Here is a 27,694-nt window from a genome sequence, read left to right on the forward strand (position 1 = left end):
CGCCAATGGGAGCGGGGGCCGCCGGCCAATGAGCGCGGCGGCGCGGGGCGGCGGGCCGCGGCTGGTATCCCTCCGCCGCCCGCCCCGCTCGGTGTGCGCGCGCGCGCCCGCCCCGCTCGCGCGGCCCTTTTCTCCCTCCGCCGCCCGCAGCAGCAGGAGCCGCCGCCGCTGCCCGCCGCCCCCGCCCCGCCAGGCCTCCGCGCGGGACCCCTCCCTCGGCCGCGTCCGCGGGGCAGGCCCCGTCTTTCTTCCCTTCCCCTCCCTCCCCTCCTCCGGCCCCGGCCCGCCCCGCTTTCCCCTCCCGCCGGCGCCGGAGCCGCCACGCCGCCGCCATGGAGCTCATCACCATCCTGGAGAAGACGGTCTCGCCGGGTAGGGCGCGGGCGGCGCGGCGGCGGCCTGAGGGAGGGCGCGGGTAGGCCCGGCGGGGCCGGGCGGGGCGGGGGCCGAGCACCCCTGGGGCGGCTGAGGCGGCGGCCCCGGCCCCGGGAGGGCGTGGGCGGCGGCGGGGGAGGCCGCGGGGCGGCCGGGCCGGGGGTGGGAACCGGGGCGGGGGCTGGGCCGCGGTGTCCGCCGGCGGCGCCTGAGGGCCGGGCGGTTGGGCCCCGCGCGCCCGCTGACTGACGCCGGTTTCCCCCCGGGCTTCCCCCCCCGCAGACCGCTCCGAGCTCGAGGCGGCGCAGAAGTTCCTGGAGCAGGCGGCCATCGAGAACCTGGTGAGCGCGCGGGGACGGGCCGGGGGCGACGGGGACGGGGACGGGGACGGCGGCGGGCGCTCCCCTCCCCCCCCCCCCCCGCCCCGCCCGGCCAGGCCGAACCGCCATGGAGCGCAGCCTACCCTGCCCGCGCCCGGCCGCCGCGCCCGGCCAATGGCGGCGCGTCCTCCTCCCTCCCCAGCCAATAGGAGCGCGGCGCCGGGCGAGGGGGGCCGCGCCGGCTGCGGGAGCGGCCGCGGGCCATGTGCGGCCGCGGCCATCGCTGCCCCGGGCGCCGCCCGGCCCCGCGGCCTTCCCCGCCTGCCCCCCGCGCCCGCGCGGCCCCGCCACCGGCCCGGCGCCCTCCTCCCCGCAGCGGGGTCGGGGTATCCCCCTCCGCACAGGCGGGCGGCGGCGGAACGGGAGCAGCGGCGCGGCCCCGGAGCCCCGCCGGCCTGGGGAGGGGGGTGAGGGGAGGTCAGGGCCTTGTGGCTTCCCCCCGGGCCACGGGAGGGGAGCTCCGCTGGGCAGCCGGGAGGCAGGGCCCGGGGTTCCCCCCCCGACCTTCTTAAGGGAAAAAAAAGAAAAAATAACCCCCAAAAAGCCCCAAAAGGAGGGAAAAAACCCCACCCCGCAGCCCCAGGTCTCATCCGTGTGCTGGAACGGGGGCGGCGCGGGGAAGTTGAACTCGCGGGCGGCGGGGTGGGATTTTTGCTTAGTCAAGGTGCGGTGCCGCAGCTGCTCCGCGCTCCTCCGAGGGGAGAGGGGAAGGGTTTGCGGCGGCGCTGGGCTCTTCTGGAGGGCGGCTCGTGTCGCGGCGGGTGTTGGCTCCCGGCGTTGCGGCGGCGTAGCTGTCACACGCGCGTTATCGTCCGCGAGCGAAACCGGCATCCTTCATTTTTTAAGCGGTGGCATACACGGGGCTCCGCTGGTGTAAACTGGGAAAGTCACGGAGCCTTTATTTCTGTTGCTCCATTTTAAGGTGTGTGAAGCATCCCTCAGAATCAGAATTGACGTAGCCTTTGGGCTAAAAGTCAGTTTTGAGTCAAAATTCTTTAAATCTCTGTTTGCTAAGTCTTAGGATCCCCCCCCCCCCGTTAGGCTGAAGCTTCCTGGGCTGTGTTACGTGAAGTATTTCAGGGCGATGTACCAGAGCTGCTTGTGATCCTGGGTTTCGGGCTCTTCAAAGAGCTGAGGGATAGGCTAATTTTTTAAGGTTTCATTTATACGTGCTGCCTTGCAAGAGCCCGGCCAAGGCAGCGAGCAGAGGAAGCAGAGCTTATGCTGGGACTAAAAATTTGTGCCCTGGTGTGGGATGGGGACGTGGAAGGGTCCAGCTTTGGAAAGGGCAGGGGTTGGGGAGCTCCACGGAGGCTGCGAGAGCAGTTAATGGCTCGGCTGTGCAGGAGGATGAGGCAGGAGAGTGAGGATGGGGGGTTGAGGGCCATTCCTGTCGCAGTATGGGGTCGGAGATGGGAAGGGGTCGGAGATGGGAAGGGGTCGAGCGAGAGGTTCTGCGCCTGGGGCCGCAGCCGAGCACCCGGAGCTGGAAGTGATCTCCCAGTTAGTTAATGGAGATGCACCTGTAGAGCGGCTTGTTCTTCCTCATCCCCTCCTCCTCCCTGTGGTTAATTTAGACCCTTTTCTGAGATTTTTCATTGACACTTTTGTAGGTGTGAGAGCTGAGGTCGTACGCATCTGCGTTTGCTTTCTGGAAGGCTTAGTGTAATGCTTCTCATTTTCAGCTAGATTTATTCTTAAAGCTCCTTGAAAACACAAATTTTTTTCGCTAACTTACGAGTGAGAAATCCAAGGATGCTTCTTCACCTTTGAATTTTAGTACCGTTTTCTTCTCAAAGGTGGCAGCGACACTTTCATTTTGTCTGTTGAACTTCGTTTTGAATGGTTCCTCACTTTTAATAAAATTAGTATAGAAAACATGAGCAATCTTGATGGTTGGGGAATGAGTTAGTGTGGTGTACTTGTAGGAGTTTTGTCTACTGCATTAAAATTTCAGAGTATTTCTAATGGCTTACACTCATCAGTTTAAGTTGTCCCACAGTTTTGTTGCCAAATTCTGCAGTATGAATGTTAAAGAGTACTGGATGGCCCAACTGAAATATTTTTTAAGAGCTGCTCTTGGTCACTGAAAATGTGGAGTCCAAGATACTGGACTTATTCTGTGTTTCTGTTGAACTTAAGAAAATTAAGTTAGTTTTAAAAATGGCTATTTTTGGTGCCCTGAAATCTTTGTATGTATCCTAAGTTCTGTTACAGAAATGATGGAAATGAGTTACGTATAACTGTATGTTAAAACATTTTCAGGAAAACCATGTTCCTGCTTGGTGTGAAACAGTTTTGAAAATGGTGCAGCTGTTTCCACTATTTCCTAGAAAGGTTTTCTTAGCAGACAAAACGCTTCATAGGGCCAGCGAAAGGAAAAAGCTTTGCTGCTGAAACTTTAGCTGTATCTTGTACACAGCAGAAGTCTCTGAAATGTAAAGCCGGCAAATCGGGAAAGGATTTAAATGCAGAGGCATTTGTCACCAAAAGCAAGTGGCACCAATGTCAGGGATGCTTAACCACACGTACGCATTTTGGGGGGGGGTAATAATCTTCCTGTATGTCTATGTACCTTTGATTGCAGAGAAGCAAGTTTGTAATCTTACAAACCTATTTGTGATGCACCAGAGGAGCATCTGATTTCACATTTTAACAATTCCTGTGTTAGATTATAGTTTGGGTGTTTGCCTTGAAGCAAGGAAATAAGTAGCAGAGAGTTACTCTTCGCCATGTTTGATATCCATCCAGAAAATACGTATCTTGGCATACAACCTGAGTGGTTTATTTAAAGGAATACTTAAAGCAGGCAGGAGCACGGAAGGTAACAGTCTCTCAAGTAAGCTAAAAAAAAATCCAGCCAAGTCAATGCCTACTTACATCGCTTTCCAGCAGTTGTAATTAGGAGCTTAACGCCCGTAATCTCGGGATAGAGCTGCCGTCGTTGCGCGGTGGTGGCCGTTTGCTGTCGGCCCGGTAGAGAAGGAGCTTCAGTGAGTCGTGGGCTCGTTTTCCTGGGGGAATGGGGTTTTTTTTCCCTTGTCAGTGGGGAGGTGTGGGCAGGGGCAGGCAGGCAGGCCGGGTGCTGAGCCCTCCTCTCTCCCCAGCCGACCTTCCTGGTGGAACTGTCCAGAGTGCTGGCAAACCCCGGCAACAGCCAAGTTGCCCGCGTGGCGGCCGGCTTGCAGATCAAGAACTCCCTGACCTCCAAGGACCCCGACATCAAGGCCCAGTACCAACAGAGATGGCTTGCGATCGATGCCAACGCCCGCCGGGAAGTCAAGAACTACGTAAGTTTTGTGACTTTTGGTTCTCCGCTTGTTGCCTTCTCATGGGGGGCGATGAGCAATGAATGTCTTGTCCGTCCTTTTCCACCTGAGGAGTCTTCCGTTGGCTGCCTGCAACCTTTCACGAGACGAGCAATGTCATCCGCACTTGCTTGGGTGCTTTGTTGCTTGTAGCGTATTTAATCTGTAGAATTATTAGGGTAAAAAACCAAACAGGTATGAGGCTGCTGCTTTTAAATTCACACCTGTGAGTACTTTTACAAGGAGCCTCTGAATAGTCTCGTGTGATTGCGTGTAATGGGCATGGCTTCCCCACTGGGTGATTGCAACTGGGTTGGTGTTTGCTTTTTCTCATACTCAAACAGCTTCCTCAACTGTTTTACAGTCCACATCAACATCTTTGAAGCATACTCTGCATCTGAACACACGTGTTTGCACAAGGCCTGGTAGATTTTAAGAGTAGAATATGGTCAAAAATTTGCAAGTTCCAAATAGGAAATTATATTCTTACATTTTCACACAGGTGGGGAGTTTGCCTGAGGACTCCTGTGCTGTCTGGTTGTTAAAGTTCAGGGCTTGCAATGGCAGAACTGGTGGCTTAGTGGTTTTTGGTTAACGGAAACGAAGGTGTACTTGGATGTGTGCAGCATTATGCAATTGATACAAGTTGGCCATACACTATATGTAATGCTTTTGTGTTAATAGAATCCGTATATAGCAGAATAAGGTTGGGCGAGTGATGATGATACAGCTTTAGCCTTTTATTTACATTGATGATGTAAAGGGAAACTTACGCTGTTAACAGGAGCTGTTGTATTGTTGTGTACTGAAGCTTACAAAACCAGTTTATTACTGTTTTCTGTCAAGTACCATTAGAAATACAGTATTTGTTAAGTGGATATATGGAAAACGAAGACATAAAACTGGAAATGCTGAAATAAATGCACGCCCCTTCAATTTTTTAAGAAACAGTTATTGAAGTATACGAAAAAATCATTCTTCTGATTGATTGCAGTTAAAACAAAAGAAAATTATTCAGTCCTATTCAGATTATCTTGGCATAAACCGTCCGGTATTTGGGGGGCATTTTTAAACCACAATTTGTTTAGCTTTCGCAATTTTGCTTGATAATACAAGCCGGGAGGAATTGTTCAGTGAGTCATTGTTGCGCGTTATGGCGCATAGCATTGTGCATGGGATTTAAAGGATGTGGCAGAAGTACGTGTAATCACACAGCTGTATCTCACTTCCTGAAAGGGGCAGCCATCGCCAAGTTAATTTCAAACACTATTTGTCCGTGGTCACAGCCTCGTTTGCAGCGGGAGAAAGCAGAACAAGCGAACTGCTTTATTGAGGAAGGGGTGTGTTTAGAATAACATCAAGCGAAGACTTCGGTGGCCAGCCAGCGCCCATCTCTTTGGTCACTGACATCAAACCATCGCCTGCTAATCTCTCCCACAGGTTTTGCAGACGTTGGGTACAGAAACGTACAGGCCCAGCTCAGCTTCTCAGTGCGTGGCCGGCATCGCGTGCGCGGAGATCCCCATGAACCAGTGGCCCGAACTCATTCCCCAGTTGGTAGCGAATGTTACGAATCAGCACAGTACGGAGCACATGAAAGAGTCAACGTTGGAGGCCATTGGATACATCTGTCAGGATATAGTGAGTATATAAGTACTATTTTAAATTATTGTGAGTATATTTTAAGTATGTTTTAAGTGTTGGCCCAGCCTCTCCCCAGCACCTCTTCTCTTCCAGCCTTTCCTTTCTCACACCTCCATATCTAGTAGGCTGTAATGCTTCCTTGTGGCTGTCTTTTAATACTTGTCCGGAGGACGTCTCTGTGCTGACAGAACGATGGGCAGTAAACACACGAGGATGGTGTCTGAAAGGACTGACCTGCTTTCGCAGCACAAATCCAGGTCATCTTTCATAAGGTGCAGATTTAAGCCTACGTGTCGCTGCGGTCATATGATGGTGAGGGGTGCTGTTACAAAACTTCAGCTGAACGTCCAGTTGTGTAAAATTTTACAGATGAGTGGTAAGTGATTCCTTTCTGTGTTGGGGAAACCTGACAACTACCTTCATCTTGCGTGAGGAGTCCCTTTATTGTTAATTTAGGAATTTTTGATGCACAGGCGAGAATATTTAGCTCTTTGAGGCACCTTCTACAAAAGGTCTCATGGTTTTATCAGTGTAGTTTGCAGTATCGCGATGCGTTGCGTCAAGTGTCTGATGTGAATTGCTTGCAAAACGCCTGTGTGCCGTCTGACGTACCACTGAAAAGCAAAATTAGCTGCTGCTTTTTTGATGCCACTGGATGTCTTGGAGAACGTATGTGCGGTATATCGCTGGTTGAACTTTGGTACAGTGAGGCAGAAAGAGAAATCTTCTCTTTGGTGCTTTCATCAGGCTGCAGGGGATTGGTTTCACTGGGGAGGTTGGTTGCTTCATGGAGGGTCAATGCAATAAAAGAGGAAATGTACAGCCGTACAGTGGAGTGCTCCTGGTCAAGTGCTCTTTGTTACAAGTCCATGCAAGACTTGGGTGCGTGTTCGTTGTTTCTCTGGGTGGTATGTATCATTGGCCTCTGGATTTTTGGATGCCCTGGCTTGCTGGTTTGGTATTTTGTAACCAAGTTCCCTCTTAGAGTTTTGTTGTTTGTCAGTCATATTGTGACGCAGTTTGTGACCGTAGTTTGGGAATCTACTGCTGGATAAATTCTGATGTAACAATCCCGTTATTTGGGGATCTTGCAGTCTTTAAATATACACGAAGAAAAATTAATCTTTAGTCTATGTTCATAGCTTTATTCTTCAAGCCTTGAGTGCTTAACAGTTACCTGTCCTTGCCACTGGTCCAGGCAATATATTTTTGCCCTACATCTAAAAAAGATTGGCAGCTTCACCAATAAAAGTATCAACCGCAACTGCTGGCATAGACCTCTGCCCAGTCTATAAAGGAATTGTAGAACAGTCAGTGTTTCTTAACTTGCTAATTGAATGAAGTCAAGTAGTCTGAAGCTTGTTGACCTATTATTTGAAACCGTAACATTTATTTGATGTTTATGACTTGATTATCTGGAGTATTTGTGCTCAGTTCAGTCTTCTCTTTCCTGTCCCAGAAGCTGTAAAGATGTAATGGTGTGTGAATTCCCTGTATTCATGTTCTGGTCCTCCCGTTGAACAAAGAGCTTCTTGGCCTTAATGTCTTAAAACTTCTGCTTGTAGATTTCAGGATCAAACTTTGAAGGTACTTTAAAACATGAAGAAAGCTGTTCCGCTGGCAACTAACTTCATCAACACTTCTTTTAGGATCCAGAGCAGCTTCAGGACAAATCCAATGAGATCCTGACAGCCATCATCCAGGGAATGAGAAAGGAAGAGCCCAGCAACAATGTGAAGCTAGCAGCTACTAATGCACTCCTGAACTCTTTGGAATTCACCAAAGCAAACTTTGACAAAGAGGTGAGGGGGTAACAATTCTTGGCCTAAAATGCAAGGGCTGAATCCACGGTCTGTGATGAGAAATCATGCACCACGCTGAATTTTGATGCATAATTCTGTTGCAGCTGAGACTTGGATTCATTTCTGTAAATCCGGTATGTTCTTGTAATGCAGAAATACTGTGGAAATCTTCAGAGATTCATCAATGGAAAGGAAGCATCATTGCCTTTTTTTGGGATAAATTTGAACTGACCTTAGAGTTTAGCCTGTTAGATGCTCTGCTTCCTAATCAAACTACTCTATAATGCTGCTGCAAGAGTACAAGCTTGGATCAGCACTTTCTTTCAAGCCATGTGGCAGCAATTCAGATTTAACTTTGCCTCTGAAAATTGTTGGGGGAGGAAGGCCTGTAAAAACCTTCAGAATAGGGGCCTTAGAATGAGAGTCTTCTCAGAACAGACAAATCTATTGATTTTTCTTTTCCTTCCCGGATTAAGTCTATCCTCTAGGTCTCTACCAGGGAGAGTATGTGGAAGATGGAATTATTATCAAACCTTCAGCTTAGAAGGTTCTTTTAACGAAAACTTTCCCTGGTCAACCATTCAGTGGATGTTGATGGGGATCTTTCAGAATTTGAGATGGGAGGTGCATGATCCATTCAGACCGTATTTCTGTTGGGCTTCAGTACTGTAAATAGCCTGGGCATAAGTCTGTTCCTTCCTACTGAAATGCAAGAATATCCAGGTACTGCCCCTCACGAAATTTATCCTGACTGAGGTTTCTTGAAGCAATTGCTGAAATAGTTCAGGAAACAGCAGGATTTTTTTTCTTCTTCCCCCAAAAAGCTAGTGTCTTTAGTTCTGATGTATCTTTCTATTTTGGACAGCCTGTTAAACACTTTTTAAAATGGAAGCCTGGGATTCCCGTTTTGGGGAAGAAATGATTTAAAATACTGTACTGTTCCTTGATCTTTAGAAGTGTTGCATGAGTGATTGTACTAGACCAGGCTCAAAATACAGCCTCCGTAGGAAGGCTTGCAAAGACTTCAGTGCTTTTGTAAGGCAGTTCTAATGTCCTTTTATTTCTCCTCCTAGTCTGAAAGGCACTTTATTATGCAAGTAGTCTGTGAAGCAACGCAGTGTCCAGATACAAGGGTGAGTGAAATTAAGTGCTTGATTTGTCCCTGCACCTTTCTGGGGAAGCTGGCTAGAACCTCTAGCATCAACAAACAGTTGAAGAGTGTTACATGAAGTAAACAGTATTCTGTTAAATGATTGGTGCACATGTAAGTACTCAAAACCAAATGAGTTTTATACTTAAAGTTAGAAGTAGTAAACTACTAGGAGGGTTTACGTTGCTTGTTATGAAAGACCTTATTAGGTATGGAGTAAACTAAATCAGCGGAAGGGCTGGGTTATTGATCTGTGGTAGGCTACAACTGTGCTTGGTTTTCAGAGCGCTCGGAAAGGTCACATCTTTGATCCGTTTTCTACTCTGACAGGTACGAGTGGCTGCCTTACAGAATTTGGTGAAGATAATGTCCCTTTATTATCAGTATATGGAGACATACATGGGTCCTGCGCTTTTTGCTGTGAGTACTCAGGTTTCTCATATATAGTTGTCTGATCTTCCGGTACTCCTTTGTCCTAATCCAAGAGGAAAAGTTTTTCCTACGTTCCCAATTTGTTTTCCTTTTATTTGGCTGTGACTGCATGCTGTGAATCCCTTTCTCCTAGTAAAATCCGTAAAACCGGCATCAGGTATTTCAGACTTGAGACTCCAAAAGTCAGGACAAAGCAGATTGCTTGACTTGCTCCGCAGTCCTCCCGAGGTGCTGATAGCTGATAAACTTCTAAATGAGGAGATTGTCTTCAACAACAGTAACTCTAATGTGGCATCAGATTTCAGACAATCTCGAACCTCATAGCAGTTGGCCAAAAGTTGGGGCACGTATTTCAGGAGAAATAACTTGCTAAAGCGTCCTTCTCTCCCCTCCTTTCTTTCATGTTTCTAAAGATAACTATTGAAGCAATGAAAAGTGACATAGATGAGGTGGCTCTACAGGGGATAGAGTTCTGGTCAAATGTCTGCGATGAGGAGATGGACCTGGCTATAGAGGCATCTGAGGTGAGCTCGCAAATGACCGCTGAAAAGCGGCGAACGCCCGTATTCGTGTTTGGGAATGCTGAACTCGCGTCTTTGAACTGCGTCTGAAAGCCCTCCTGTTCTCCCAAGTGCAATACCATAGGAAAGCCCGTCTGAGCCCCTTGTGCGGCGGTTGTGGGTCCGTGATGAGACACCACACACCGCTCTGTTGCGACGTGATGCGTGTCTGTGACAGAAGCTGAGACCTGAGGCTGCACGAAGCCCATGAGGCTGGTTGACTCTGCGGGTGTTACGTGCGTTGCAGACATCAGCACAGTGTTTTGGTACCCAGCTTAGTTTTTAGCAGCTGACTTGGGTACTAGGAGTTGTCTTACCCAGGGCTCCGCTGCGGTTGATTTATTCTGTTGTTCAAGGTAAATGCAAAGCTTGTAGCTAAGGTTGCGCAGGGGCCACCATTTGGAATTCCCTTTAATAACTCTTTGGGTTATTTTGTAGGCTCTGTAGCCTAATGTAAAGTTCTTAGTGTAGCTTGAATATAACCCCTTTTGCTTTCTAGATTAGATTAGGATGAACTGCCTTTTCAAGCAAGCAAAATGGTTTTGATGCCAGCCTGGCTGGGAATTGAAACTACTTGAGATAAAGATTCTCTGACAGGTTTGATGAGAACACACTGTGACATACAAGTGCTAGTTTTCTGCAAATGGTATGTGACAGCTACCTGATTTCTTTTTAGTATTCCAAAGTCAACTCAAGCTACTCCTGTAAGGTTAACCTAAATGCGCATTAAGCATGTATACTAGGCACAGTATAATAACAGAAAATTCTCAGTATCATGAAGATGTTTGAGCTGTTGCTTCTTTAAGATGTCATCTCACAACTGTTGAGATACATGTACTGCATTGAAGGGAGAGCATTTCTTGACTTACTTGCTGTCTTGGAGGCCCGGTGGACTCTGTTATGCTGACATGTAAGATTTTGGGGTCTGTTACACGTGTGAGGGACTTGGTCCTACTCCAAAGGCGTAGCAAAAAGATTGATCACGTTCTATATAATACATTATTTATGAGTTAAGTATAAAATTATGGGATGAAATAAAAGTAATCATTATCCCTTACAATGGATGGGGCTGGAGAGGAATTTGGGGTATTGTTCTGCATGCAGATGCTGTTTGCATAAATTAGCTGTAGAGATCAATAATAGCTTAAACTTTGAAAGGCTCTAGATGAATCATATCCATCTTTAAAAGTAGCTAAATATATATTGATGTTGAATGCCCAAAAAAGCAAGGGTAGCAAGGATAAAAGGACAGTCAGCAGCACGTAGGTTTAGTTTATATGCTGAAGACCTTTTGCTGCTTCTACTTGAGGTCACTTGTTAATTATACATAACTGCAAACTGAAAATATTTATATTTGTACCATGCGAGGAGGGGCTCTATACGTGTATGGAATGGCAAGTTGAACTTGCTTACTGAATATTTAACTGGGATTGGTGCAGGGTGTCCTTGAGGTTCCTGTGTGTTATGGTAACTTAAAAGTTTGCGTTGGGAAGGAGAGGAAAGCATGCAGAAGACAATTCATATCTACTGGAGTTTGTCATTCAGACCTCATGCCTATATAGCCACTGAGAATCATTTTGTAACCTTTTTTTCTAGGCAGCAGAGCAAGGAAGGCCTCCAGAGCACACTAGCAAATTTTATGCGAAGGGAGCACTACAGTATTTGGTCCCAATTCTAACACAAACGTTAACAAAACAGGTGAGTTGTGAAATCCCTGCTGCATGTCAAAAAATATGTACCGTGTCTACTTTCAAATTCTGGGACGGTGATGCTACTGTTGCATGGAGGAGCAAATTGTCAGTGGTGGTCATTGCTCCCTTGCATAGGTGACTTCTTGCTATGCTTGGTCCCAAAGGCGCTTTAGGTTTCCGCGGGTAGTTTTTAACGTGCGTTTGTTCAGAGCACCTGTAGTGGCAGTCCTTGGTCTGTGATGAGACATCATGCACCACTCTGACTGAATGATGCATCGTTTTTTAGGGCTGAGACTGTGAGACTGCGTGCAGTGTCATTTTTATGCTGAGTTCTGTTAACACATGCTTGTATTTGTGGTTTCTGAAGAGGTTTGATAGTTATCTGTATTCCTAATGAAGTGTTTGTGAAATTAAAACCAATATATAGTCTCTGCATCATTAGAGATCCAATTTCTGGAATTCTTGAGCTTTACTTTTGGAACTGTGAAGTCCATGTTTATTTAGTACCTATTCAGCACTTCGCAGGGAATTGTTTGGCAACCGTGTTTCACAATCTAATCAAAATTAATGGAATCACTTGCTACAGCAGGTCTAATTATAAAATAAAACTGTTAATTAAGCCATACAGGACAGAGCTCATTTGGCTTCCTGCGATGAACTGGGAGAATGCCTGGTGCTCTTAGTGAATCCAGGGAATTGATTCCCTTTTTCTTTTTGCATCGCTGCCCGCTTGGATGCGGAGACTTAAATTGCAGGAGGTTCCTAAGTGCTTGTTAAAATGGGAAAGATAAAACAGGTAAGAGAATCACAGGTACACAGCTTCAAAGGAATTTGGTAAGTGGCTGAGCTAACAGTTGGGGGGGAAGAAGCTATTTAACTGGTACAGCAGGCCACTCTGCCAGGTGATGGCATGGATCAAAGGAACAAAATCTCAACCTAGATGAGAGAGAAGCAGTTTGGAAGATGCATGAGGCTACGGTAGGTACGTCAGTGAAGAGCTAGCAGCCTCACACCAGGATGGAAAGGTACAGATGATGCAAGTAACTCGGGTTGCCTCTCTGTCAGAGATGTAGCTAGTACTTCCAGACCTGAATTAATGTCTAAATATAACACCTAGTAATAAGGCAGTGTTACTTGCAGCAGATCCAACAGGATGCCACTGCCTGTGAGCGGTGAGGGATATTTTCCCCCAGACTGACCAGGGGTGCTCTTCTCCTCCTAGGATGAAAACGATGATGACGATGACTGGAACCCCTGCAAAGCAGCAGGAGTCTGCCTCATGCTCCTGGCGACCTGCTGTGAAGATGACATTGTTCCTCATGTGCTGCCCTTTATTAAAGAACACATTAAAAATCCAGATTGGAGATACAGAGATGCAGCTGTGATGGCTTTTGGGTGCATTTTGGAAGGACCAGAGCCTAACCAGCTCAAACCACTAGTCATACAGGTAAGATTCTTTGTGTTTTCTTGGAGCAAAAGCTTTCTGATTTATTCGGAGGAGGATGCCTGCTTTGCACATTGTTCTTAATCTGAGGAAAAGCAAAAGGATGCCACTCTTAATCTTGTTTTAGAGAGATTTGGTAGACCCGGGGCAGGTAGTTGAGTTACATAGCTCTGATTCACAGGGACATGCAGGACTTCAGAATACCTGACTCCAGATGCCTCAGTTCTCAAGTCTTACCCCCTGGGAAATAACTTTATGAATCTTAAAACGTGAGAACAATGGCCTAACTCGATCTAGACTGTCCTCCCCTCTCCAATCTGTCCCTAACCATAGAGAATACATTAAAATCAAACAGTGGCAAATTCATATTTCCATATATTGCATATGATCACATCTTTCTCCTGACTGCAATTATGTTCTAGGCAATGCCAACTTTAATAGAACTAATGAAGGACCCCAGTGTTGTGGTTCGAGACACAACTGCTTGGACCGTGGGCAGGATCTGCGAGATGCTTCCTGAAGCTGCCATCAATGACATTTACCTCGCCCCACTGCTGCAGTGTCTGATGGAGGGCCTGAGCGCTGAGCCCAGAGTGGCCTCTAATGTGTGCTGGGTAAGGCAGTCCCTTTGCTGTTGGGTGTACGATAAGTTTCTGTGAACAAGGGGAATGCCGCTCATATTCATATATATGAATACATACACATATATATACACACATACACATGTATGTGTATATACCTACACACTTAAATGGCTTTCAGAGATGACTTATGGCTTGGTCATCCAGCACACACAACTGTTGTTAACTGTAAGTTATCTCAAGTCTGTTTTGTGGCTCTGGTAGGAAAGAATAAAGGAAGAAATGGATTTTAAGGACAAAAATGCCAATATTCACTGAGTGTAGAAGTTGCCTTTGGTTTGAAAATGCTGTGGAAACTGTCCTTGCTAACAGGTGTGATAGCTGTTTAGAAGAGGCATGCTGGGATTTAGCTTTTTTTCTTAAGCTTAAGGGAGAGACAAGATACCTTGTTTCCCGTTACCTAAGCCTGCTTCTGCAGTAGTTCCAGAACTAAATTGAGGAGCACAAGATTTTTTTGTTCACTTACAGAGCTGCAGTCCCTTAGGATGGTTTGCTAACTTCAGTTGTATCATCGTCTTGATGCATGTCTACTACCAAGTAGCATAGCTGATCTTTCACTGTAAAGAGGATATGTCCCTTACTGCCTTTTAAGAGAGCTGCTCAATAAGAATTGAGCTAGAGATGAGTATTTGCATGTCAAAACAAGTTTTAGAAATGACAGAATTCATTCGTTTAGTATTCCAGAGGTTTGAAGACTTCTAGTCAGCACGGAAGCTTTTCCCCGATACGTTGATCCTGGCAAAAGTCCATGTAACTGTGGCTTTTGTCTTCTGAAGATGATGACTACTATATGTTTTTAGATTGAAATGAAAATCAGGAGGCTTTCAACTCTTCTAATCCACCTGTCTCTCAGAGCAGTTACAATTGCTGTGCAGTTGGGAATTTGAGCAGTCTGCAGCCTTGTCTAAACCAGGATTTTAACTTGCGATGATGATGCTGGATAGTGGGTAGAATCTGTTAAAACCCTGCAAGGTTCAAGCAATCTGCCTTTATTCAGTTTGATTCTCGACAGCTACGAGTTGTTGAGACCAGTAACGCTGTGCAGCCATTTGACTGCAGACAGCGTGACTGCCTTGGGTGTTAATGTTGTAAGTCTTTGAAATTTTCACCACTGTTGCATTGAAGTTCGGTGCAGTAAACAACTAGCTGTTCATGAAGGAGGTTGTTAATCCTGCACATGTTTTGGGGTTTTTTGGGGTTGTTTTGTTGGAATGAAAACTGTTGGAATGTATGTTTCTGGACTTGTGAGGGTAAACTCATTTGAGTAATAGCAATGGTTGTTCTGTGTTTCAGGCCTTCTCTAGTCTTGCTGAAGCTGCCTATGAAGCTGCAGATGTAGCTGATGATCAGGAAGAACCAGCAACCTACTGCTTATCCTCTTCATTTGAGCTAATAGTTCAGAAACTTTTGGAGACCGCAGATAGGTAACACTACACCAGCTGGCTTAAGCTCTGCAAAGATGCTTTTTTACTTTTTTTTTTTATTACTCCAGGCTGTTGGTCCTCTTTCTGTTGCAGCTTAGATCTGAATGGTGTTTTTCAGATCCGAGCTTTTTTTGGTATCACATGGAATATAGAATGCTAATCCCCAGGAAGAAAGCTATTCACACAGAATAATTTCTCAGTATTTTGTCCATATCTGCTTTTAGTTAAGTCTGGGGTTTCCTCCAAGAGTGCCTCTTCCATGTTTTACTTTGAAGTCTCCGAGCACAGTTTAAGACTGTGCACATCTTTGTACAGTAGTCGTAGCCAACCTTGAAGAGTCTTATAAGGCCACTGAATAATTAGGATTGCAGCAAGACATAATTAGAAATCTGTGTGTATCGTACAGTTTGTTTTACTGTGATTGTTTTATGCCGTGGTTGTTGCTGTAGTGTTACATCCATTTACATTGGCACCAGGTAGTCCCAGAAGAGCTGAGGACCTAGTTAGGATAGATGCTCTCCTTTTCCCAACTAAGCTGAAATACAAATAGACAAGGCAAAATATTTTTCTCAGTTCTGCAGATGCGAAAATAAGGGTGATGCTGAATTCTGCCTTGAAGGTCGCATAAATCTTGACAGCTCAGAGTTCAATCCTTGGATCAGTTCAGTCGTCAGCTGAAGCCTTTTGCTGCAGGACTACTTCTTAAATGGTGTCCCTGTCTGAACAGTTCAGAGTCTAAACTGTTCCTGTCTAATTTACATCCAACCAGAAGTGTAATGTCTAGCTCAAGGCTCTGAAGTCCATCAGTCATCTTAGCATAGATCTCAGCTGACTTTATTTCAAATTTAACACCCTCGCCAACATCTCGGAGGGATGTCATAGAGGTAGTAACGTATGCTGCTCACCTCTTGAGACCATCTCTTCCCAGGCAGGATAACGGCACGCTGGAAGACGTGGGTTTGAGGCTTTTTCTGCTACTGTACTTGCTGCCAGTGACTGAAGATATTGGAAGTCATTATTAATAGCGAATGAAAAAATGTTCCAAAAGTGGCTTCACAAATTTCATTTACTTTCACGTCTTGGAATACAGGAATGCAAGTGCTTCTGCTTGTCACAACACTAAAATTCAGCTGTTACCAATTTACTATAAAAAAAAAATCTGTTTCTAAGCAAGCCTGAGCACTGGGAGTTGCAAATATATTCCTTCTGTTACAGGCCTGATGGACACCAGAATAACTTGAGAAGTTCTGCATATGAATCTCTGATGGAAATAGTGAAAAACAGTGCCAAGGACTGTTACCCTGCTGTCCAAAAGACAACTCTGGTCATCATGGAACGACTTCAGCAAGTGCTGCAGATGGAGGTAGGTAAACCTGAATTTTAAACCCCCGTGACGGTCAGGGGTTTAAGGAAACTAAGTAGGTGTGATGTTGCCATTGTGCTGTGGCTTCATCTGGTGTAGAAAAATGAGGTTTGTTCCTGACTGTGTATATTAGGGTATAATGCGTGTTGATTTTTTTGTAGATAGGTAGAATATTAAGCTTCTGAATAGTACCTCTTGTCTGCAATTTGAAGAAACAAATATTTTAAATTGAATCTCCGCAACTCATAGTGCTGCCAAAATCTGCTGGGTTTGCATGGACTGCGATGCCGGCTTTTCACATGTGGGGTTTTGTTCTTTTTCAGTCTCATATCCAGAGCACTTCCGATAGAATCCAGTTCAATGATCTTCAGTCTCTTCTTTGTGCTACTCTACAGGTAAGTTCCTGTCTCCTGTGTTGTGGGTATGGGGAAGAGGTGGTTTCAGAGACGTTTTCGTGCCCCCGAGGATGCAGAGGTCCTGTTGATGAGACGTGAATGAGGAAATGGGACCTTGTGTCCCAGCTGACATGTGGGAGGTGATACAAGGTTCGGAAGGCTTCAGTAGAGCAAAACTTACAAAATTTAGGGCAATATGAATAAAGAACGCTGTATGTGGCATGTTAAGGATTGTATATGCTTTCAGATTGGCTCTTATGTTGGCTACATGCTGAACAATCGCTTTGGTTGGCACAGACAAAAAAAACTCCGTAACAGCTTTAATTTGTTCATCTGCCTCTTGTGGTTGGTGTTCTTATTTAAAATGGCACTAATTAAAATGCACTGAGTGTCCTTGAAATTAAACATCTGGTAATGAACAGCCCGTGTGGCTTGGAGTACTAGCGCATTTCAGTTCCTTGCTTACTCCTACAAAGTCCACTGAAAGCAGCCGCTTTTTTTTTCAAACCGCTCAGAAGATTGATCAGACCATCCTCTGAAATACGTGGTATTTGATATTGAAGCTTTCCTGTTTGCACTGCAGGAAGGGTGGTACTGTGCTGTCATGCCTAGCTTATTAACAGTTAGAAGGCACTGCTTTAAAACTCTATAATAGACAGAGATGCAGCTCGCAGAAGAAAGGAGCATTTTCTTCTGGAGGTGTAACAGAGTACTATGTAATCTGAAATTAAAGCAGAGCAGAGTATCTCTCTCTGCTCAAATTTATTCCTTTGTTGGGTGGTGTTACCTGTTCTCTCCAGTTTGTTTCTTCCATTCCTGTTAGCCCAGGCAAGGCAGCCTTTTCCTCGCCCGCAGGTAACTGCCGATTTCTATCGGTTTTAGCTTCCCGTTCTCTTACATGAGGTTAGGAGGTCTCCTGGGTGTTGTCTCCAGGTTGTTTTGAGAAATCATTAACTTCATCCTTCTTGTTCAAAAGCCCATAGCATCAGCTGTTACTTCTGCTCTCCAATTTTTAGGGTAATTTTTCAAATAATAGATAGATGGGAATAATCTGTCCTTACGGTGGGCTTTAATGGGGAGACATCATTATCTAGAATCTCTCCTTTTGGCACAGTGTGATCACTGATCTCTTTCAGGACACTTCTGCTGATGGGAGGTGTAGTGCAGGTGGAATTAAACTGCTAGTTTTAATTTGTAAACGTGTGTTTCTTCATTATGTCAAAATCTGAACCTTAAGTATTCACAGGAGTTGCAGCAGATATTTAAATACCACTTAGTAAAAATCAGCAGGGAGATTTTTTTTCAGTGTTACATAGTCAAATATACTACTTTGTTACGTACTTTTTCTCTTCTGCTGGAAATACAATTATGAACATCCAGCAGGGGAAAAACATTTTTTAGTATTTAAATAGAACGAGAAAATCAAGACCAATTATTTAAACAGTGAAAATCAATCTCTTTGGAGTGACTCAGTTTGAAGAATCAGACTTGAAATAATGGTTTTCCTCTGCAGGTTAAGGACTCAGTTTTTCTCTTTTCATAGGAAATGCAAATTTATTTAAAATAAGGATACATCAAAGCAGTGTTCTGTGGTTCACATGCTGAAAGGGACAGTCAGAACTGTACGGTAGGAGCAGAGCATGGGTTAAGCTCAGGTACTTATCTGGGGTGTTTCTTTGGCCCTTCTGCTCGCTGTAATGTATGTAAGGCTGCCTCTGCTCTCCCCAGAAATCAGTTTTGCTTTTCAAACACCTCAGTGCTAAATTTGTTCCTGGAAATGTATTTTTTAAACTGGTTGTATGTTAATTTACTCCCCCTTCATCTCGGGTAGGAGAAGCTGGACTGCAGTTAGCAGTAGGGACGTGCTTATGTCGTAGTTTAACAACCAGCATTTCTGAAGTTTAACTCTGTGGTTTAGAAGCAAAGCTTATGTGCAACCCATACTTGGTGGTAAGAGATTGCGGACACATTGCTGCGATGGAAAAGGGCTTTTTTTTTTTTCCAGGGCCAAATTTGGGCTGGTCACATTTAATGCCAGCTTACAAATGGAAAGCCTGGAGAATAGCCTATGCAGCAGGAAAGGTAAATTCAGCTTGTTCTGTAGCTGGAAAATTGAATGCGGCTAAAATGAATGGGACTTTGCACTTGCACTGACAAAGCATATTTCTGCAGCAACAGAGTTCAAACAGCACCTTCCTTTTTAGAAGCCCAGTGTAGTCACGAGTGTTCAGAGCTAGCGCAGGAGGCGTTAAGGTGCCATCCAGCCTCGCATAGGTGGAAGCAATTACAATCTCTTTCTCCTTGCCCACCCAGAATGTCCTCCGGAAGGTCCAACACCAGGATGCTTTGCAGATCTCCGACGTGGTGATGGCATCTCTACTGAGAATGTTCCAGAGCACGGCGGGCTCGGGGGGCGTGCAGGAGGATGCCTTGATGGCAGTCAGCACCCTGGTAGAAGGTCGGTCTGGCGCTGCAGAGCGAGGTTGTGTTCGGGGGGAGGCAGAGCTGGGACAGGACTGGTTTGCTTCCTTCTCTTTTTGACTATATGGCAAAAAAATGATTAGTTCCTGGTTTTGCTTGAGGTGTGGTTTTGACCACATATCTCGCCACATCTGTCTGTGAAGCTGAGACTGGCTGGTTACACTAGACTGTGTCGTGAATGAACCGTTTGTTTTCCATTAATAACGCAGCTACAATGCAAATTCTGCCAGAAAAAAAAAAAAACAGTGCTAGTTTGTACAGTGCCCAGGACAGTGGGAACCTGGTCTCTTCATGCTGCTGCAGGACAGATTCATCGTGATCTTAATGGTTCATACTCGCTGCTGCCTGTGACCTGTGGTTGCTTTGTGGAATTTTGTCAGCGGTGGATTTACAGTCATTATTCTTGTTTAGAAGAAGTCACGGTGGCAAAGATTAGAGTGAGAGTGAGTCAGAATGGGTGAAGCAAAATAAAATTTGGGTTGTGTTATTCCAGGCAGTTTGAGCTTCGTGGTTTGGGTGTAAAGGTGGTGGCTGTGGTATCATCTGGAGCTCTAGGAACACCCTCTGTTGTCAAATGCTACCTATGGGTGTGAAAGTCGAGGTGGTGTTGAAGGTCTATGTGTAACCTCATTGCCTAACACCCCTGCCTGATCTCCAGTAAAAGCCACGCATGATTTGGAAATGGGTCTTCAGGGAGATAAGTTTGTAAGGAGGCTCGTTTTGAGTCTTCCCTTTTTCCTAAGGCTGTTATCCTGCCTGGCCTGTTGAGGGTCTGAGCAGGTGACAGGACCTATTTCTAGCAGAAGTACATGCCTGATTGCCCTGAGAACACGGCACACCTTCTAAGTGCAGCAGAGCTAGTTTTGGCTTTTTGGAGTAGTCCCTTCCGACACTAGTGTGTTTTGGAGAGCAGATCTTTGGCGGGTACCCCTCTGACTGCTCTTGGGAATGTTTAGTGGGATTGCCTGAGGAAGCTGGGAAGTGAGTGAGAAGATTGAGTGGGATCATTGCAAGCTAACCAGCAAGTGAAAATGAAAGCGTGTATCCTCTTGGGACAAAAGCCTCTCTTCACTTCTGGATAGATAAGTCTGCATGCACAGTCTTAGTAATGCAAGTGACTTGGGGAAGGTAGGAGTTAGCGGAGAAGAGCAGAAGTATTTTACTTCAAATATTGCTTCAGTATAAAGATACTGAAGAGTCCCCTGCTTGAACTGCACGGCTCTGAAGAGGTTGAGCAGCTGTTTCCAAAAGGAAGACGTTACAGCTGTTAGGGCAGTAAAGCGATGTGAAAAGGCATAGAGTTTTCAGCTGATGCAAGCAACCTAACGGTGCCGAACCCTGTCTGAAGTGTGCCGCCGTGTCCCTCTCCCTCTGATGGGTCTGCTCAGTCAGGAAGACCTCAACATCCCTTCTGAGCACAGGAGGGGTTGTCTGTCTTCAAAGGCCTGCAAGGAATTGAGGGCTTTCGAATCTCAGTTTACTCTGGATGGGCACATTTCACTGATGCTCAGTTTTTGTGTGATGTCTAGTGGAGAATTGATTTGTTGTGCTTCTGTGGAACATACAGGTACTGGTTTTGGGTGGAATATAACGGTGGGTTTCTGTTTTGTAGGACTGCAGCAAATACGTGGTAGGTTGGGATTTTTTTTTTTTTCCTAACTAGAATATTTTCCGTGCACAGTCTTAGGTGGAGAGTTTCTGAAGTACATGGATGCTTTCAAACCGTTCCTTGGCATTGGACTGAAGAACTATGCTGAGTACCAGGTAGAGATCAAACCAGGCAGCCCTGTGTTCACAATCTCTAAATTCTCATCTGCTCGCAGATGCTGAGTTCAGCAGGTGTGCATCTAAAATACCGCAGCTTCTGGTGGTGAAACCAGAATTGGAGGCCCATAGACTTTTCTCTAATTACTGGCTGCATGCACAAATTTAGACTCTCTTCTATTTAATTCAGCAAAAGGCCTTCATTGACTTGACACCTGTGTTTTCACAGTGGCTGCGTATTAGTGGGCCTTGATGAGGAAAGAGGTTGCTACTGGCTGTGAATTTCCATTAGAAGGTCAAGTCATGGGACTCACCCTGGGGTGGATGTTTAGACCACCTGGCTGCTGAATTTGGTAGTGTTTGTTCAGACCAAGTACCTGTCACTTTGTTGGCATCTGAATCTCTTGCCCTCCCCCTTGGTGAAGCAAGCTCAGGTCTTTGCAGCTTTGTGATACAAATGGTTAACGAAGCAGGGACTCATCAACTGCTATATGAGGGTCGTTATTCTCGGTGGTTTAATGGCTGCAGACTCTCACCGCTACTTAGTGCTTTAATAAGCTGAAGCTGTAAGGATAGAGTGTGGAAACCTGACTCACTGGGTGGGTGTCTTACTTGCTGTTCTATTTGCAGGTTTGTCTGGCTGCAGTGGGCCTGGTTGGTGACTTATGCAGAGCCCTGCAATCCAACATCTTGCCTTTTTGTGATGAGGTTATGCAGCTGCTCTTGGAGAACTTGGGGGTGAGTGTTTACCTTCTCATTAGCCAGTTAGTAACAGTTGGCTTGCACACTGAGAAGAAAGTGGGAGGTGGGAGAAGCAGAAGTGTTAGGCATGCTCTGAAGATCTCGTGTTTGACAACTATCTTGCTTACTATTTGAATGGAATCCAATTTTATTGGGGGTAAGGATTTACATTTCAAGTAAATGTCTTAATTTATTAGCTCCTCCCCCCTTAAAAAGAAGTGCAGCTGAATGTTAATGGTGCTGAAATCTCTTCCAGAATGAAAACGTTCATAGGTCTGTGAAGCCCCAGATTCTCTCAGTGTTTGGCGATATTGCCCTTGCCATTGGAGGAGAATTTAAGAAGTACCTAGATGTCGTACTGAATACCCTCCAGCAAGCTTCCCAAGCCCAGGTTGATAAGGTAAGCCAATGGCGCGCACTCCGGTTCCTTCATTACGATCATAAACGAGTAAGGGCTGTGCACATGTCGTCAGGGACGTTGCTGAAGTGTGCTTTCCTGTTGCCTTTCCAGTCTGACTATGACATGGTGGATTACCTGAATGAGTTGAGGGAGGGCTGCCTGGAAGCTTACACTGGCATCATCCAAGGATTGAAGGGAGACCAAGAAAACGTGCACCGTGAGTACTCTGTCCTACCGTGGTGTTTCTGTGCCTGAAATGACAAAGGGAGATGGGAAGAACTCTGAACAAGCTGTTTCATGGTTGTTGTCACGTCCACGGGCATATCCGTGTTCATTCCCATCTGCGTGGGAGTGAACGCTCTGCTGCCATGAGCAGGGAACAGGTTTAGAGCCCTTCACTATGGTTCCTCTTCCTCTGGCAGTTTTTCCCCTCCCTATCCCAGAGAGCTCTTCTGGGGCCAGATTCTGGCTATTTGGGGGGTGTGCTGAAGTCCCTTTTAAAGGGCAGACTATTAAACATGAATTGTGTTTCACCCTGCTGTAATAAAGCTGTTTTCTTTCAGCGGATGTGATGCTGGTGCAGCCCAGAGTAGAATTTATTCTGTCTTACATTGACCACATTGCTGGAGATGAGGATCACACCGATGGAGTAGTGGCGTGTGCTGCTGGACTGATAGGGTAAGCATCCCGATCCGATTCCAGCTGACAGCACGCTCATTAGGTAGATAGAAATCTCTGTACAACAGCCTTAATAGTTGAAGCTGCATTTTTATGATGGTCTGAAGTATTTAACGTCAGTTCTGGGTTTTTACAGTCTAGTGTTGGATGTTTAACCCAAGGCGTGAAGAGGTTATGCAGGTGAGACCCTTTGACTGACAGGGTGAAAACCAGTAGGTAGAAGTGAAAGTTGGATGTGTGTCACAGAAGTTCCAGATCTAGGATTTTTCAAGGATCACCTGGGCTTAAAAACAGAACCCCCCCACCCTCAATTCCCTGGGTACGGTGGAACTCGAGTCAGGGTGTTTTAATCTTTTCTGTTGCATTTAGGGAGAGCTGATGGGGAACATCAGGGAGATCAGGCTTTGGACAGGAGACTGAATGTCTCCGGTTAGTCACAATTTCGGAAAACTGTTCAGCTCTTCTCCTGCTGAAATTAGTGACCATATGCAGCATTTTAAAAAGGACATTAGCTGTGAGTCAGATTTCTTTTTTGCTAGCGAGAGCTGATCAGAGTGGTACTGGCACATCTGTTTGTGGCACTCAGCCTCAAAGCCTCTCTTTCTTCTTCAGGGATTTGTGTACAGCGTTTGGAAAAGATGTACTGAAATTAGTAGAAGCTAGACCCATGATACATGAACTGCTAACTGAAGGAAGAAGATCCAAGACGAACAAAACAAAAACCCTCGCTACCTGGGCGACTAAAGAACTGAGAAAACTGAAGAATCAAGCTTGGTAAGGGATAACACCCACCTCCTCTTCGTGTTGCATAATTATGAAATTGGCTAAACTCCTGAGTCTGAAAGAGATGCTTCACAAAAGCCTTGTTCTCTAGAAGGTTGATTCTCATTTATTTTTCTGTAAACAAGCCCCATCTGTGGTCTCGTATATCAGAACAAACACAAACTGAGAAACACTGTGAACTGCTTGGCTTTCACAAGACCAGATGCAGACTGGAGGGCTTCTTGCATTGTGAAATGCGTCACCCTTGCTAGTCGGGGACGATCCTGCGCTCCTCTGAACGCGGTATAATTGAAGCCCGTTGCCTCCTCAGTCCTGCTCGGAGTTCAAGGAGCATCTGGACGACGCTTTTAGTCACACAGTTTAGTTTTAGGCAGTCCTGTGAGGAGCAGGGAGTTGGACTCGATGATCCTTACGGGTCCCTTCCAACTTGAGATACTCCGTGATTCTACTGAAGCGCCTTTTAAAAGGAGCAGATTGTAGAGGGGGTGTGATGGTGTATCTGTATTTGGGAGAATAAGTCTGTTACAACTTTGTTGCTCCACCTTGAGAAGTTCTTTAGTATCCCTATTATTTCTCTTTTAGTCATTTTTTTCCGCTTGCTGCTAGTTTTATCTCGCGAACATGGGGTCTTGTGGCATTGGGGTTGGGTTTGTTGTTTTTTTGATGGAGCCTTTTTGCTTGCAGATCTGTTACCATTGGGATGACACCTGAGACCCCCACTGGAAATCTCCAATCTTTTGAAAAAACCCGGAAGTGAGGAGTGTGCACGGATGCTGAATGTTTGGGAATGAGAGGATGAGTGAGTGAGGCTTGAAACACACCACATTGAAAATCCCGCCACAGCAACAGCAGCAGCGCTGTTAGCGAGCTGAGCACTGACTTGCGTAGAAAACCTGGCATCGGCCATCTTCGGGAAGAGGGAACGACCGATTTCTGTCCGAGTAACGAGCAAGTCTCTTCTTCCGACAGACCAGGACTAGCTTCTCCGTCGTGGCCGGCGCAGAAGGGGGAACGGCCGGTTTGGAGGAGAGGAAACTGGGTTCAACTGTGGTGCTCTTTGTCTGAGGTCTGGCTTTGGCTGCTGGAGAGAGATGGAGCCTGGGTCTCCAGCCGCCTGCTGTAACCTTTGCCGCACGATGCTGTCGGTGCATGGGGTAAAAGGAGGGGGTGAAGGATTTTCAGTCTAGGAGTGAGTGTGTGTGAATGAGGCGGTATCCACATTCTCAACTTCAAGTCATTGCAGTTTATCTTTTCCCAAAAAAAGGGTTAGCTGTTGCATTTCATAAACTAACCGAAGTTCAGTCTACTGATGCAGCATAAGAGATGTAAAAAAGAAAAGAGGAAAAAAAAGAAAAAAAAAAAAGGAAAGTCGCTCTTTAGGGCTTTTTATTTTAGGGAAACACTGACGAATGTTCAGAGCTCCCATTCTGAGTGACGCTTTTCATGATCTCGTTTCATCAAAGCGCCTTTCCTTCCTTAATATTGTTCAACTGTGAATGTAGAAATGGGGGAAAAACAAAACTCTTGCGTTAGAGGGAATAGAAATAAATTGTCAAACAAGATTTCAGGCTTAAAAAAAAAAAAAAACCACAAAACGAAAATATAAACGTTAAGTGCTCTGAATTGGCAGTGAGAACGCAAAGGGAAAGATCTCTCCTGACTTGTACTGTAGCAGCCCGAACACCCACAAAAATTGTGCCAAAGAGTTGAAAAACAAAATAAAACTTCAGGTAATATTTTGGATTGCAAAATGAGGATAAATTCAATGTTCAAACAAAATCTGATAAAATGCCATTTGGAAACTGCTTGGCCTTTTGTGCTCTTTATTTGATCAAATTTAATGTGGTATTGGTCTCTTGCTGCACTTCAAAAACAAAAAAAAGGAAAAAAAAGAAATTTATATAAAATATATATATACTGACTTGAGCTTACACAAGACGGCACTTGTAAAAGGTTATATTTTTCCACTGCAGTTGAAGATTAATAAAATGGTGTCAAACATTCCCCAATACTTCCTTTTTGTATTCTTGGTCTTTCCAGTAAAAGGGGAACGCATTCAGGATTTTTTTTTTTCTCAATAGAGTAGTAACAGTCTGATGGGCAACTCAGCGATGAATTGGCTGTTTACTGCTTCCCCAGTCATGCAACGTCTTATTTTCACATGAAGGATCAGAATCTCTCGTTTCCTCTTAAATAAGACTTTTGCTTTTGAGGAATAGTCCCTTGCTTATCCTAGATCGTCAGCAATAAGCCAAGGAAAATCGGAGGAGGTGCAGGGTTTTGAGACTATTTTTCATTTCATTTTTATTAATGCAGCTGTTGATACTACCAGCATTTGAATCTGCAGGTTAACGTGGGCATTTTTAAAAGCTGCTTGTGGGAGGGAGAGTAGAAAACCTTAGCCAGTATTTTTTCTTTTTTTTTTCTTTTTTTTTTTTTTCTATAAAGCAGGCAAGGATCCCCGATTTCCTTTTCCCGGTCTGATCCTAGGATCCATTACAATGGAGTCCGCTTTCGTTGCCCATCTGCACTGCAGCATCCACAATAGCTCTTGTACAGGGTATCAGATATGTGCCTTTCAGTGCTGGGTTCAGATTGCAGTCGAAGTGCCGACTTTGAACCAGTGTACAAAAAAATAAATAAATAGAATAAAAAAATCCCAGGTGTTGAGAGGAGAGGAGGAGCTCTGTGAACTGGGAGAGCCAGCCAGCTCCGGAGCACGGACTAGGGAGAGGCCTGGGTCACGTTTCTAGTAATGCCTTTTCTTTTTATTTTGTTTCTCGAGGTGGGGTGGGATTTCCTAAAAAAAAAAAATATAAAAAAAGAAAAAGCCATTCCTGAAGTTGGGGAGGGGGCGTGGAGGGAAGAAATCTGATCATTCCTCAGTGCTACCTGTTTCTGTCCTGTGTGGCTGTTCAGCTGTAGACAGCAGGAGAATAAAGTACACTGAGACAGTAGTGGAAACAAACCTTGTGTCTGTCCTGTTTGTTTTGGGGCTTTTTGTTGGGTTTTTTTTTGTTCGGTTTTGTTTCAGGGAACCAGTTCTCGAAGGGAATGGTAGCGGCGCAGGCTTTACCTGAGCGATGTAGTGGTGAGCAGGAGCTGGTCCGCATCCCCTCCGCCTGTTATCCCTTAATCCCGTTACTGCTGGCTGCAGAGGGAGGGCCGAGTACCTATTTTATATACTTTTTAAGAGCTGGTTTCACTGCTTGGCGGATTTAATTACTAGAATAAATCCTTGATTTTTATTTTTTTTCCTTTTCTAAGTGCCATTTCGGCACTAGAATCAAAACGTCCTTGCCTCAGCTGGCAGCCTGGGCTGGGCATCGCTTGCCGGAGACTCGGCGCTGCCGGAGACGGAGGGCTGCGAAGGTGTTGTGAGCGGTAGCCGCGCTCCGGCACTTTGTGTCGTGCCCTTTCCTTCTAAACTAATCTGTCGGTGCAGGTGGGGGAAGAGTTTAATCTCTCAAAGTGCCCATTAATGCAATCCTGAAATCTGAGCTCCCAACCAAGTTCCTTTTATTAACTTAATTGTGTCAATTTGTCAGTCATACCGAGCGAAGGAACCGGCGCTTCGGTGCTCATCTGCCTTCTGATAGCAAAGACTTTAACCCACCGTGACATGCCAGCACCGTCACCGTGCCACCTCCCCGCCGGCTGCGCCCGCTCGGTAATAACGGTTGGAAAGGACCCAGTTACTAACAAATTGGTAGGACCGATTTATTTACCTTCTAAATAAAAAAAAGCCGCTTTATTTTTGTTTTCCTTACTTTTTTTTTGCTGCTTCATTTTCCCAGAGCCTGCCGCCTCTCCTCCTGCCAGCAATCTTCCCCCGCCGCGGTGGCTCGGAGAGACTGTGTGGGTGTGCGCTCAATGAGTGACGATCGCCCGTTTCCTCTTTGGGGGAGCCGGAGGTGACAGCAGTGTGTCATCAGCCATATGTGCCACTCCGGCACCCGGGGATAGCGGGGCCGTGCAGAACTATTTCTGGGAGCAGGAGTTCGGTCTCTTCTCCCCATGCTGAATTTTATTATTTAGCATCTTTCTGGCGATGGGTGGCTTGAGGTGAGCGGGCTGATGTGCTGAGCTCCCCCGGCACGGCTGCGTCCCTACGGGGAGAGGAGAAAACCCAGTTTCCCTGCAGCCTCGGGGGGGAACCCTACCAACAACTTGATTTTTCTAGTCTCGGAGGTGATAGCGTGGCCTTGTCGCCCTCCTGCAAAGGATTGCTGTAGCTC

General features: G+C 45.9%; 1 protein-coding gene across 2 annotated transcripts; it reads left to right on the forward strand.

Moving 5' to 3' along the window:
- The first annotated feature begins 318 nt into the window (after positions 1-318).
- Positions 319-25,910, forward strand: KPNB1 (karyopherin subunit beta 1). Of its 2 annotated transcripts, XM_059830335.1 has the most exons (22): positions 319-372; positions 658-716; positions 3,863-4,045; positions 5,504-5,704; positions 7,357-7,509; positions 8,583-8,642; positions 8,990-9,079; positions 9,505-9,615; positions 11,248-11,349; positions 12,565-12,789; positions 13,209-13,400; positions 14,721-14,851; positions 16,067-16,214; positions 16,538-16,609; positions 18,923-19,067; positions 20,772-20,854; positions 21,485-21,592; positions 21,852-21,995; positions 22,107-22,212; positions 22,559-22,673; positions 23,286-23,447; positions 24,141-25,910. In XM_059830335.1, coding segments are annotated over exons 1-22 (2,631 nt in total). In that variant the 5' UTR covers positions 319-332; the 3' UTR covers positions 24,142-25,910. The 2 variants fall into 2 exon arrangements, with proteins under 2 accessions (XP_059686318.1, XP_059686317.1); XM_059830334.1 differs by lacking the exon at positions 24,141-25,910 and having other exon boundaries at positions 23,286-23,451.
- Positions 25,911-27,694: the final 1,784 nt, after the last annotated feature.

Source organism: Gavia stellata, chromosome 28 (assembly GCF_030936135.1).
Source record: "Gavia stellata isolate bGavSte3 chromosome 28, bGavSte3.hap2, whole genome shotgun sequence".
Lineage (NCBI taxonomy): Eukaryota > Metazoa > Chordata > Aves > Gaviiformes > Gaviidae > Gavia > Gavia stellata.